General features: G+C 51.2%; 1 protein-coding gene across 4 annotated transcripts in view; it reads right to left on the reverse strand.

Moving 5' to 3' along the window:
• WIPI1 (WD repeat domain, phosphoinositide interacting 1) overlaps nt 1–12,146 on the reverse strand; it is a 38,892-nt gene extending 26,746 nt beyond the window's left edge. For all 4 annotated transcript variants that reach the window (XM_030838043.2, XM_030838041.2, XM_070044462.1 and 1 more), the window contains exons 1-4: nt 11,999–12,146; nt 7,538–7,620; nt 6,014–6,183; nt 2,486–2,582 (exon numbers count right to left, since the gene is read on the reverse strand). In XM_030838043.2, coding sequence (XP_030693903.1) covers nt 2,486–2,582; nt 6,014–6,183; nt 7,538–7,620; nt 11,999–12,078 — 430 coding nt within the window. In that variant the 5' untranslated portion in view covers nt 12,079–12,146. The remainder of the gene's footprint in view (nt 1–2,485; nt 2,583–6,013; nt 6,184–7,537; nt 7,621–11,998) is intronic.
• Nucleotides 12,147–12,346: the final 200 nt, after the last annotated feature.

Consider the following 12,346-nt stretch of genomic DNA (forward strand, 5'->3'; position numbering starts at 1 on the left):
TGTGACCCAGGAACATGCATCACATCAAGGGCCAGAGTTTCCATCTTACAGTTTGTTGTTCAGAAAATACATGAGAGGGTGGGAACAAATGAAGGAGACTCCTGGCCTCTGAGGATCTCATCTCCGTGGTTTTGGACGTTCAGAGTCTGCTGGGGGTCCTTGAGCGAGGGGCGGGTCATGTCACTGCAGGGAAACCCCGACCTGTCCCGAGCCTGCCCTCCTGGCTGGAGATGGACATGATGCATGGAACCGGCCGGCGGGCGAGCCTGGCCGAGCCTCGTGTGCCCAGCAGATGGGACTTCGCTCTCACCCCCTCCCCGCCCTCGGGGAGTCCTCCTCATAAGAACTCTGTGGGGTAAAAAGGCTCATCCCCATTTTACTGAAGTAGGAAGAGCTCAGGGGAAGCTGAGAGGATGATTATAAATGTCAGCATTTGAAGCTATCTTGGCCTCTCTCTCCAAAGAACGTCAAAGCTGTAATAAGACACACGTTTTGGTCTTTCAACCCATCCCTGGTCTTTCAGAAGGAAAGGCTAAATCTCTCCCCCAGCCCACTGGTAATGTTTACCTGAGGACTCCTCCCATCATTTCTAAGTTGTCTTGAGATAAAATCATTCCCTTTGTGAGGCGCACACATCCTAACAGGAAGCACAGATGGCCCTACACCTGCAAACCTCCTTCCTCCCTGTTTAAAGTGCAAACCTGAGGCCATCCGTGCGTTTTCTAAGCGAAGACAAAGGGCTGCATTTGCTCAAAGAGGAGACGGGCTTTTCGCAGGAGGAACAGGTTTGGCCCTGAAGGCGGGCAGCACCATCGCCTGGGCTGAACGGCTGAGGTATGGCCGCAGGAGTGAGGGGGCTGCCGGCTGCCCTGACCCGTGGGACACCTGCTCGAAAGGCCACTGACGGTGCCCAGCTCCCCGCCTTTCAAAGAAACGGAGAGTCACAGGCAGCTTGTGAACTTTCTGCCCACCTGGCATGTCCACTGCCCACCTGGGATGTCCCCTGCTCACCTGGCATGTCCCCCGCCCCCCTGAGATGTCCTCTGTCCAAAGCCGCCAGGGTCCAGCCCAGGCCCGCGGCTCCGGTGGGCTCTGCTCAGACCCCCCTCACCTCCCTCGCCCTGTCAGAAGAGCACATCTTCCTTTCAGCTGTCACCCCCTGGGTCCCAAACCTTCCAAAGACGCCAGGGCCCTTGTGCACCATGTCCCAAGGGTTTGGGGTTCCTGGCGTGTGGTCTGTACCTACAGTGCCTACTATGGTCCCGGGCACGTAGCATGTCTGCAATAAACACTTTTCCAGGTTAGTTCAACCTCTCATTTCTGAAAAACAGCACAAAACGAAACTAATCCCCCACCGCCGTCCCCGGCCATGGTTCCTTCACTTACCACCCTCCACTTGCAAAACAGGCTTTAAAGTCGTTCTCCCACAGAGCTTTCTAACGGCCTCAACGGCTGTGATCTTTTCAAATACAGTACCGTTTCGTCAGGGCTGAAATTTTAAAGCACTGAAGTCAACGTCAAGGGCCATCTGTATAACTCAGATGGAGAGAAGGAAATGAGGCCAGAGGAGGAATTACGGCCCAGCAGGCCGTGAGCAGGTCGCCGCCACAGACACCACCCCTGTGAGACAGGGGTTACTATTCCATTTTACAGCTGAGGAAACTGAGGCTCAAAGAGTCTAGGTGACTGAGGTCAGGCCACAGGGATATTGAAATTCGGTGAAAGTCAACGAATTAGAAAACCGCAGTGAACTGAAGCATTCATTTAACGACACTAAGCTGGAGCGCGATTTACAAATACTGCCCTGAATCATCAGGTCCGCACACTGTTCTGGTTTGGTGGCTCCTGTCCCACCACACAACTTCCTTCTCCTTTACTTCTGCCACCAGGGATTCACAGAATGGCATCGTCTGCCTTTTCAACCTGACCAATCCCAGCTGCTCCCATTCTTAAATCAGGAAAATGTATTAAACAGTGTTACATCTGAGAATTGAATACAGTCCAACCTCCTAGCATATCACCCACGTAGAGAGAATTGTCTGCAACAAAAGAAAACACGTTTCTTTTCGGTTTGGATTGTCTGTCTCCCAGTCAGGTAGAACCCACTTCTGATTATGATGTCTGCTCTATACTGAACAACCAGCAAAGATAACTAGGGGTGAGCACCTTGCAACGTCAGATGCAGGACATCTCCTACGTGTCTGCCTAAATGCTTTGACACGGTTGCTGAGAATGGGTCCCAGGGGAAAGGAGTTTCTCCCAGGCTGCAGGGAAGGTCACACGGCCCTCCTGCAGGACGCATGGCCCAATATAATCTGAATCTGTGGCCATTAAGACGAAGCTTCAAGGCAAACACCACGAAGATTTATAAAGCAATGAAGGCCAAACGCTGCTTCGGGTTTTCAGTTTGGGTGGAAACACAGCTGGTGCAAAAGGGGCACCCAGACACGAGATTCGGGGGCACCTGGCCCGGGCTGCGGCTCACCTGTCGGGTTTGGAGGAATATCCAGGATGGTCTTCAGAAGCTTCATGTCTTTAATGTTGTGAATGTAAATGGACTCCTCCAGGCAAACGAGCAGCCTCTGAAATCACACAGACCCATCAGCCTATGGGGCTGACTCCTCGGAAAGGGGCCCGCCCACCCCGAGATCACGCCTCTCTCCTGGGAATCCTAACTCCATTCTAAGCCGAAAGGGGGAGGAGTTTTCACGATCAATTTGAAGCTTACGTTATGTGCGCACAGCCGCGTATACATCACCACCCACCTGGACAGGAGCACTAAATACAGGATCTTTGGAAATTCCATTTAGAAATTGAGATTGCCTTCTTGTTTTTGCTTTTGTACTTTTCCCCCTCCTCAGTCCAGGGAATCCTGGACGCTTCCTGATCAGACTCGCTTTGCCAGTGAAGACACTTCCGGGTAAACTTCTCGGTTCCCCTTCCCATCAGACGCCGCCTCGGCCTCCTTCAGGCTGGTGCTTCTCAGACTCTGACGAGCAGCTGGCATCCCGGGGCAAGGCCCGGGCTCTGCCTGGAGACCCTCGTTCAGGGGGGTTTCAACACGGACCCCAGACGTGAGGACCACTGCTCCCAGGCCAGATCCTTTCATCCCAGGGAACAACTCTTGGAAAGGAAGGAACCTAAAAATACCACTAAGAAGCGGTGGGCTCCCCTTCTGGGAAAAGCCTGCGATGCTGTTTTCCCAGCTCAGAATTTTTCGGGAGACTGTCACTTGAACCAAGCGGAAAGGTAACACCGAAACACTTTTCTCAGGTTTATTTAAGGCTCTGTGGCCACAGCGCTGGGTGCAGAGGGCTGACAAAAAAGATGCTAACAGGGCCTCCAAATTGATGGCATGTATCAGTGCTTCTCCATAAAGTCAAGTCCCTGATTCACCGCACCGCTTTGCCTTTCGCCTGCACTTACTACGGTTTGGACTAGAGTGCTCTATGCTTGTTGATGTTTGCGGGTTCGGGTTCGCTCCTGTGTCCCCACCCCCGGCCCCGCGTGCGACCCCAGAATACGGGGTCTTCACCATGCCCCTTCCTGCAGGGGCAGCCTGCACTCCTAGCTTCTCTGGCCTCATCCGCATCTCTCCCCACCAGCTCTTAGAGCACCACCTGCTCTGTGGTCCATCGGCCGGATTTCAGGCCCCCCCCCAGCCCGAGGGAAACATAGAGAGAACAGCGAGGGCCAAAGAGGAGGCACTTCGTCTGTGTTCCACGTGAGGGCTCGTTCCTGGGACGAGCACAACCCTGGCAATGCCTCCCTTTACTAATCAGTCTGTGGTCTCAGCGGAACCCTGGGCTGGCCTCCAGCTCAGCTCATTCCCTGTCACCCTGGCTCTCATCTACTTGTCTAGGTCCTAGAAGTAAAAACTCCTTTTGTCAACTAGAAAATTCTTTACAGCGTCTGCCCTTGGAGGCTTCCATCCAGTCAATCTCCATCTGGGTAACGAGGGCCCCTCGGAACAGAGGGTCAAAGAACTGTGGACATTTACAAATCCAAATACATCTGGTTTATTGTCTTTATTCCACAGAATACCTTTCCTCTATTAGTAGAAGGGGATTAACAGCAACTAAAAATGAAACAGATCCCAATTACTGAATATTCTTCCTTTCTACAGATTCAGAGGATAATAGGGGTTTTCTTTCTTCTTAATTCCCCACACAAATCTTGGACTTTTTTCCTGTTTTTCAGAAAGGAACTGCACAGCCTGAGGACCTGATGAAATAGACAGAGCAGCCTCTATTCTCACATCCTCGGGGGCATGGGGGTGGGGTGGGGGGGGAGCAGCAGGACCCTGGCCTGGCAGGGAGGGCACACGAGCAGCCCTGTAAACCAAAAGTGAAGCGTCCCAAATCTGAATGTTTATAAGAGAAGCACACCCCGAAGACTTCCCAGACCTGTTTCAAATCATCTTCTCAGCAGAAGAAATGCTAAAGGAAGAGAGCCCTGGTCGGCCTGGGGTCCAGCTGGCTTGGCCGTGAACAGCGGAGAAGTTCTAGGTGCCGTGATGTTCTTTAGGAAACGCGGCCGGGGAACTTTGAAGTGAATATGGTGTTTTATTGAGGAGAGGGTGGCACCTAAAGGTTAACAGTCCCATTTGCTGATGAAAATATCAGAGAGCAAGCGAGGGACATTATACAAATAAATACCGTGGATACCATTTGAGGGTTCTGACCTTTACGGGACATTTGCCTAAACAGTCTTAATTTTTATACCCTGGCTATCAACGTATGCAAAGATAAAACGTCCTGCAAAGAAATTTAATGTGCAAACAAGACATTTCAGAGACAGCACTGGAGCCAAGAACTGTGCTTAAAAGCCTTCAAGTTGAAAACCCTCAAACTGCCTTTCCCTCTCTTGCCAAGAACCGGGCTTATCTTCTTTATCCCCTGCTACTCCTTGCTTCTAAAATACGGCGTATCCTATTTCTCAGGCCATTTTCTACCACCCTGCTTTATACAGACTTGAATGGATAGGCAGTCAACATAGTGGATCAACCCAAAGAAACAATCTCTTCCTTCTCATAAACTTAAGACAGCACTTTGTCTCATTTGTTTAAAAAAAAAGTAAGCACTTAATAGTTTAGGTACAAAGGAGAAAACGATGTCCTCGGTGAAGGCAAGGACCTCCAGCACCCTGGGGATATTTAATTGAATACACAGATCTGCTCGGTCATAGAAAGAACCGATTTATTTGTTTTTGTATTTAATAGGCAGCCGGGAAACAGATATTCACTGAGCATTTTTCTACCGGGCACTGTCTTTTCTACAGGCCTTACGGTAGCGAGTAAAATGGATACAGTCGCTGCCCTCATAGGATTTAAAATCTAATAATTCAAGGGAAACTCGGCTAGTACCCCCAAATGCTTATTTAACAGGAACTTACAGTTTTCAAAAGAATGTATATTGCACGTTTGAGATAAGACTAACCCTTCCTCCAACAAAGAAAACACCACCAGAAACATCTTCAAGGGTTAGCCGGAAGAAAGAAAAGAAGCGGCCTGGGACTCGGTCCCAGCAAGAGGAGGGGCAGTTTCACCGACTGGCTTCAGCACTAACCCAGGACTGCCACACTTTCTCTCCAGGAGCTTATTCTGACAGGCGTGACCACCAGCCGGCAAGGAATGTCACCATCTAGGGCCCAAAGCAGAAGGGCGTCCCTCTGGTTTAAGGTGCCCCTGCAGTGGCTCACGGGACAGATTCTGAGCCAGGGTTCCACCCAGCCTGGCTCCAGGGGGACAGCGTTCGCCTAGCCGGTGGCGGATGTTTGAGAAATCACGGCAGGCGGAAGGACCGGGGCCCGGGGGCGGTGCGGGCGGTCTCACCACCGAGACAAGTGTGCGGCGTAGACTCAAACCATGTCCCCATAATCCTCGGCCTGAGTTTTAAAACCCCCGACAGAGCTGGATGCTGGCGAGAGATGACCATCCCGAGGGATGCTCCTCTTTTCCTTGGTCCCCAGCGGCGGGAGCCTCGTGACCCGGAGGGACGCGCCAGCCCCTTACCTGCCGGTTCAGCCTGATGGACAAGACGTTGCTGGAGTAGCTGTAGCTGCAGATCTCCGTGCCCTTCTTGAAGTGGTAGACGTTCATCTGACGAGGCTTCGCGTGGCTCACCACCACCACCAGGCTGCTGGAGAAGAGGCGCTCCACGATGCAGACGTCGGGGATGTCATCTGCGGGCAGGGGGTGGGGAGGCGGCCGAGGGCACGCAGACGTCAGCCCGCCGGCCTCCTCGGGGTCCTCCCTCCCTTGCCGCCCGCTTGCAGAGATTCCCCGCCCCCTCCCTCGACAGTGAACTTTTACCCGTTTCCCAAGTTCCCAAGCCCTTTCCACGATGGACAGTCAGGCAGACCCCGGCGATCAAGCCGGGCTTTCCAGAGCATCCCCTGATGCCCTCTGCGGCTGGAATCACAGCCCCGCCCCCGGGGCCGCCGTCCTCTCTGCAGAACATATCTGGGAGGTTTGGATCAATCCACTCTTCCTCCACGGGAGGTTGCAAAGGGGTAACTACTCTGCCGGGAGGCTCTGCTTTCGGAATTCTTCTGGTCCCTGTTGCTAAAAGGTACAGGTGCCACCATGATGGGGGAGGGGAGGGGGCAGGAACAGTGAATTCTGTGCCTCCTGCCCGTCTCGCTGTGCTCCCTGACTCTCTCCGGAATCCCTTTCCTGTTGATAATACCCCGGACATCTGTGTTATGACCAGGGGAGTCCTTCTGTACCCAGGAAGACGGTAGATCAGGAGGCCTCTTGAGCGCCTGTAGACAGGAGGCCTCCGTGTCTTTCTGGAAACATTCTTTTCACATGCCTGCCTTTCTTGGGCTCCAGCAAGTCCCATAGGGAACAACGCGGGACAGATACAGAGCAGAATCTTCACAAAAATGTTATAATAAAAATAACATCTTACAAGTGAACTGGGAGCCTAAGATATTATTTGCCAAGCCGCTTTCTTCCCAGGAAACCCGAAGAGTGTGTTTTCGTCAATATGATGGTGGCATAAACAACAACCTTCCCTGAGACAATGAGAGAGGCACATTTCTAAGCTGGACTTGTTTTTAACATTCACTAGAAGTACTTCAATGTCTTTGATATGGATTCTGTGAATGGGAGACTACTGCTTTATTAAAACAAGGAAAATACTTCCATGACTGAATGAATGTTACCAATATTCTACAGTGCCGATAAAAGGGAAAAAAAAAATCGTAAGTGAACTTTCAGTTTGACAGTTATCAAAACTGATGACCGTGCATATGAGTATACGAAAAAGTGTCAACAATACAGTTTCAAAGGATTTCTTAATGTAAAAAGAGAATGTTACTTCAGCTATTGCCAAATCTCACTAGTGTTTCATGGTGGGGTTTTTTTTTTTTAAAGCAAGTGGAAACAATGATTTATATTTAAATCTGAAAAAACACTGACTCTGTAAGTTTGTGGGTTAATGGAGGGAAATGCAGAGAGTTGAGCAGCGCCCCAGCTTCGAGTCTAGAGGGAGGATTTGCTGCCCTGAGGTTCTCACACGCACACACTTACTGCTTCCGTGGACGGGGTCCAGCTGCTCCACGGAGCTCAAAGAAAACAGCTTATAACCAGATTTGGTTCCAATCGCGAGGGATCTGTGAAGGCAAGGACAGCCTGGGAATGACAACAGGTACTGGGTCCAACCACAGGTGTGTCTGAAGAGAGACACCCTCCGTCCCTCTAGCCTCAGATAAACATACAGCCTCAGGAGCCAAGACATTTGATCACTTTCTAGACGGAGGAGCAAGTATGCCTTGTCAGGTGGGCAGGTCCAGTCGAAAGGAAGTCAAAGACAGCTACATACAAACATGTGAAATGGCGAAGAGACCTGAAACTGAATGGGCTCTATCGTCAAATGAAGTGTCAGACCCACCAGAGACCATGCTTTCCCAGCTGGGCAGAAATGGGAAAAATGGCATGTTTGACAATATTCATCACAGTGCTACCAAGAGGTAAATTATTTTTTTTTTCTTTCCTTCCTTCCTCCCTCCCTCCCTCTCTCCCTTCCTTCCTTCCTTCTCTCCTTCCTTCACTTTCTTCCTTCCCTCCCTCACTCCTTCCTTCCTCCTTTCTTTCTTTCTTTCTTGCTTAAAAAAGACATACGTGATCTTAGAAGACACAGTGGGTCATTAGCAGGCAAAATTTAATAGACGCTTCCTTCCATCACTTTCCATGAAAGCATCTCAGATACTTTATACCAGTTGTTCTCATCCCTGCTGCACATTAAACTCACCTGGGAAGCTTTAAGAAAAGTCCTGATGACTGTCTACCCTGCTCCCCCAGCCCTGTGCTTTTTATTTAATTGGATTTCTTTCTTTTTTTTGTTTTTTTCAGTTCAAGTACTTTCATGGGCAGCCATTCATGGGCAGCCATGGTTGAGAACTCTGCTTCACAAAGCCAGCACTGCACCCTACCAACAGAGCAAAATCGAAACCTTATCTGGGACAACGGGGGCTAAAAGAATTTTGTCTTCTTCTTCTTTTTTTTTTTTTTTTTAATTTTTTGGCTGCGCAGTGCAGCCTGTGGGACCTTAGTTTCCTGATCAGGGATCAAACCCACGTCCTCTGCATCGGAAGTGCAGAGCTTTAACCACTGGACCGCCAGGGAAGTCCAGAATCTTGTCTTCTTAATTTTTCACTCTTCAACCGATAGATACAGAGTGTGCACCCATGTTTCCTTGGCCCCAGGATGAAAGCAAACGAGTCAGTTTTGTTCGGCAGCTGAGAATTCCTACCCAGCTCTCTCCTGCTTTGCCCTCAACACCTCAGTGATGACCAAAATCTTACCCAGAGCACCCTCAGAATAAGCCCTCAGACCCTGACCCCTGGGAAATGGGATGTCAGGGCCGAAATGGACCTTAAAATGGTCTTACGTAGACCTAACAATTAGTCCAACTCCCTCATTCAAAATAAACATATGAAAAGGTGAGCTTCGGCTCTTCACAGGGAGACATGACTAAAATAAGCAGCTTACTGCTACAAGCCTGGATGGCCAAGGCTCTTGTTTCACTAGCCTAAAAGAGAGAAGGTCATATGATTCTCCCTGGAATTTTGTTTTTTTTCTACCCTAACATTTGTTCTTCCCTGGAATGGCGGTTGACTTTTAATCAGCAAGGTGGCCGCTTCTGCTTCTTTACTCCCCCCCCCCGCCCCCGCCCCCAACCGACCTGCTGAGCAGCTAACCTGGGGAATTAGACGTTTGCATCAGGCAACAGTGTGCTCAGAACTGCGGCTTGGCTTCTAATGACAACAAACTCGAAAGGCCAGCCAGCCGCATCTTAAAACTTCAAGATATACATACTCCATAGTGATCACTGTTTCTAAACCTTCTTCCCGTAAACTTTTTTCACATAAATATGTGTGCAGTTAGTTGCAAACCAAGGTTTCTAAAGCTTGCAAGTAAGGGAAAAAATGTTGTAATTAGAGTCTTATAATATTAACCAAAAGATCTGGCAACTTGAAATAACTTTCAAACATATGCCCTTCTCCACAAGAATTTTAAATATGGGAAATGGCAGTGTGATCACTGTTGTGTTTTAAATGGTTGATCAATGACCACAAAACACTCTGAATCAAGGAATTCAGACTAAAACCTTATTTCATTCATAAGGCCTTTCTGTAGGAAGAAAAAAAATTCTCATCACCTCTCATGAAAATGGGATTTGGGACAAATACATACCACGAACCAAGTGAAAAAAACACACCCAAATTGTCTGGCACAGGGCCAAGCATGAAGGATGAGTGAAGACTGCTAAAGGTTAGTTGTCTTCTAACTAACCTTCTCCAGAAAAACTGGACCCTATTTTTTTTTTTTTTTTTTTTACCGGTACGCGGGCTTCTCACTGTTGTGGCCTCTCCCGTTGCGGAGCACAGGCTCCGGACGTGCAGGCTCAGCGGCCATGGCTCACAGGCCCAGCCGCTCCACGGCATGTGGGATCTTCCCGGACCGGGGCGCGAACCCGCGTCCCCTGTATCGGCAGGCGGACTCTCAACCACTGCGCCACCAGGGAAGCCTGGACCCTAAATTTGGCCTATACTTATAGAAAAAGACACGCCGACACTCCGAAATGTATTCGGCAAGGGGCTTGACTTATTTTAAAATCCAAGGCCATACCCTCTAAGGCTCAAAGCAACTGCCTGTGACAAAAACTTTTATTTATAGGTGCGACAGAGCTGCCCAGCAGAGCCAGGAAGACAGAACTGACAGTAGGGACTAAGGACATTATCTTCCCAAGCACCCTACGGTTTTGAAAATAACATTCTTATCCAACCGCTATAGAAAGCTGGGACTTACCTAGAGTAAAAATTAACATCCCTTTAAAAAAAATGTAATAACAATGCTACAAAGCAGAATTGAGAACATTTCCTACTAAGAAGCAAACTAGCCCTAGTTCCCCTCGTTAACCTGCTCTCAACTGGGAAGGCAAACACCCAGGCATTTCAACAGCCATCCTCTCTTGCAAAATGTTTCTTACAAAACATCAGAAGCGAATCTAGACCATCATTTTTGTAAACTCTGGCTGTCAACCCATGAGAAAATAATTTAGTAAGTCACGAATGGCTTTAAAAAAAAAAGAAACACAAAATACCAGAGGGTACTGCACACATTAAGAGCATGTTGTGAATTGCTTTTCAGTGATATGATACGTGTGTGTGTGTGTGTGTGTGTGTGTATACACACACATCTATATCTGGATATTGGGTAATGTTGTAACATGTATTTCTTATTGTGGGCTGTGGTCAAGGGAAGCTTGAAAGTCCCGCTTCTAACCCAGTTGTACAGCTACTGGATTACACGATTACACATACAGCTTTTTCGAACAAAGGTATATCGTTTGGCAGAGGGTGTTTTTAAACAGAAACACAAAGGGAATGGAAGCCAGGGTTGCTTATGGTACACGATGGCCTTAATTACACCACTGAATGTTCAATATTAGCATAGCCCAGGCACAGACGGCCAACACACACCTGAAGCCGACTCCAAACAAGGAGCACGACAGAGACTGGTACAGCAGGAAATGGGGAACTGGGAAGAGGTCATCACTGCTTAATGCTCTGGGTGCACATTCCAAAGAGATTATTCCATATGGTGCCCAGAGCTGGTGTCTAACAATCCCATGAGAAGAGGTAAGGGAGCAGCAGTTTGCTTCTAAGGGACACCCTCCAGCTGTCTGAAACGCAGTTCAGCAGCTCCCGGCTCTCTGGCCAAAGTCCCAATGGGAACATCAAGGTGAAACGTTAAAAATCCAGTCAAAAGGCAACAGAGTGGAGTTCACGCTTCTCCCGGAAGGCAGCCTGGGCGGGGAAAGGGCTCCTGGACTCCCAGGAGGAGGCTCGGCCTCTCCAGTGGGCTACGGGAAGACACAGTGAGAGCAATGGAGAGGCTCCTGACGCCCAGATCCGGCGGGCGAGGTGCCCTGAGCCGGGGCTGGGACCGGGGCTGGCCTGGCCGCAGGGATAGGCTGCCTCTGAGTCATTGGCCCTGCCCAGATGCCACGTTGAGATGCTCAAGGACAAATGGGAAAGTTTTTCCTGTACTCCCATCTTCCTGGGCCCCAACTACCTCGCCTCGGGTCCGCTTGCAACTTCCCCGTCCTCTCCCATCTCCTTTGCTTTGGCCTCTGCCCCTCCTTCCCCAGACCCCCACTTTGGTCACTACCCCGCCCCCCCGTCCCCCCACGTTCCTTGGCCTCCTTCAGCCCCAATCCCCCGGCTAACTCCCTCCTTCTCCCCCCGGCCGGGCCCTCCTGGCTCTCGGCCGGCAGCGGGCGACGGGGGTGCTCAGCCCCCTCCTGGAGGCCGGGGAGGCCGACGGGGCGGCCCGGAGACCCTCATCGGTCCGGGCAGCACCGGCCGTCCGCCGAGGCCTCTGGGGACGTAGGCCCGCGCCTCCTGCACAAGTTGCCAACTGGACGACACCCCCGATCGCGACTTTTCACCCCCACCTCCCGGCAGGGCAGGCGCCTCGGCTTACGTGCAGTCCTGGTTGAAAGAGAAGCAGCTGAGCGCCTCCTCGACCCCGCCCGAGGGGCCATCCGCGGCCCCGGCCTCCATCGGGGGCTCGACCCGCAGCTCCGAGCGAGCGACAGCCACCTCAGCAGCCCGCTGGCGCCGACCCCGCGGGCCGGGTTGCCCGCCCCCTCAGCCCCGGCCCCGCCCCCGGCCCCGCCCGGGCCCCGCCCGGGCCCCGCCCGGGCCCCGCGTCGCCCCGCCCCTCCTCGCTCAGCTCCGCCCCGCCCCGCCCCCTCCTGCGGGTCCCGCGGACCCAGCCGTCGATAGGGTGGGGTCCCCACTGCCGGCCTCCATTGGTCGTGAGCCCACG

This window comes from Globicephala melas, chromosome 20, assembly GCF_963455315.2.
Source record: "Globicephala melas chromosome 20, mGloMel1.2, whole genome shotgun sequence".
Taxonomy (NCBI): Eukaryota; Metazoa; Chordata; class Mammalia; order Artiodactyla; family Delphinidae; genus Globicephala; species Globicephala melas.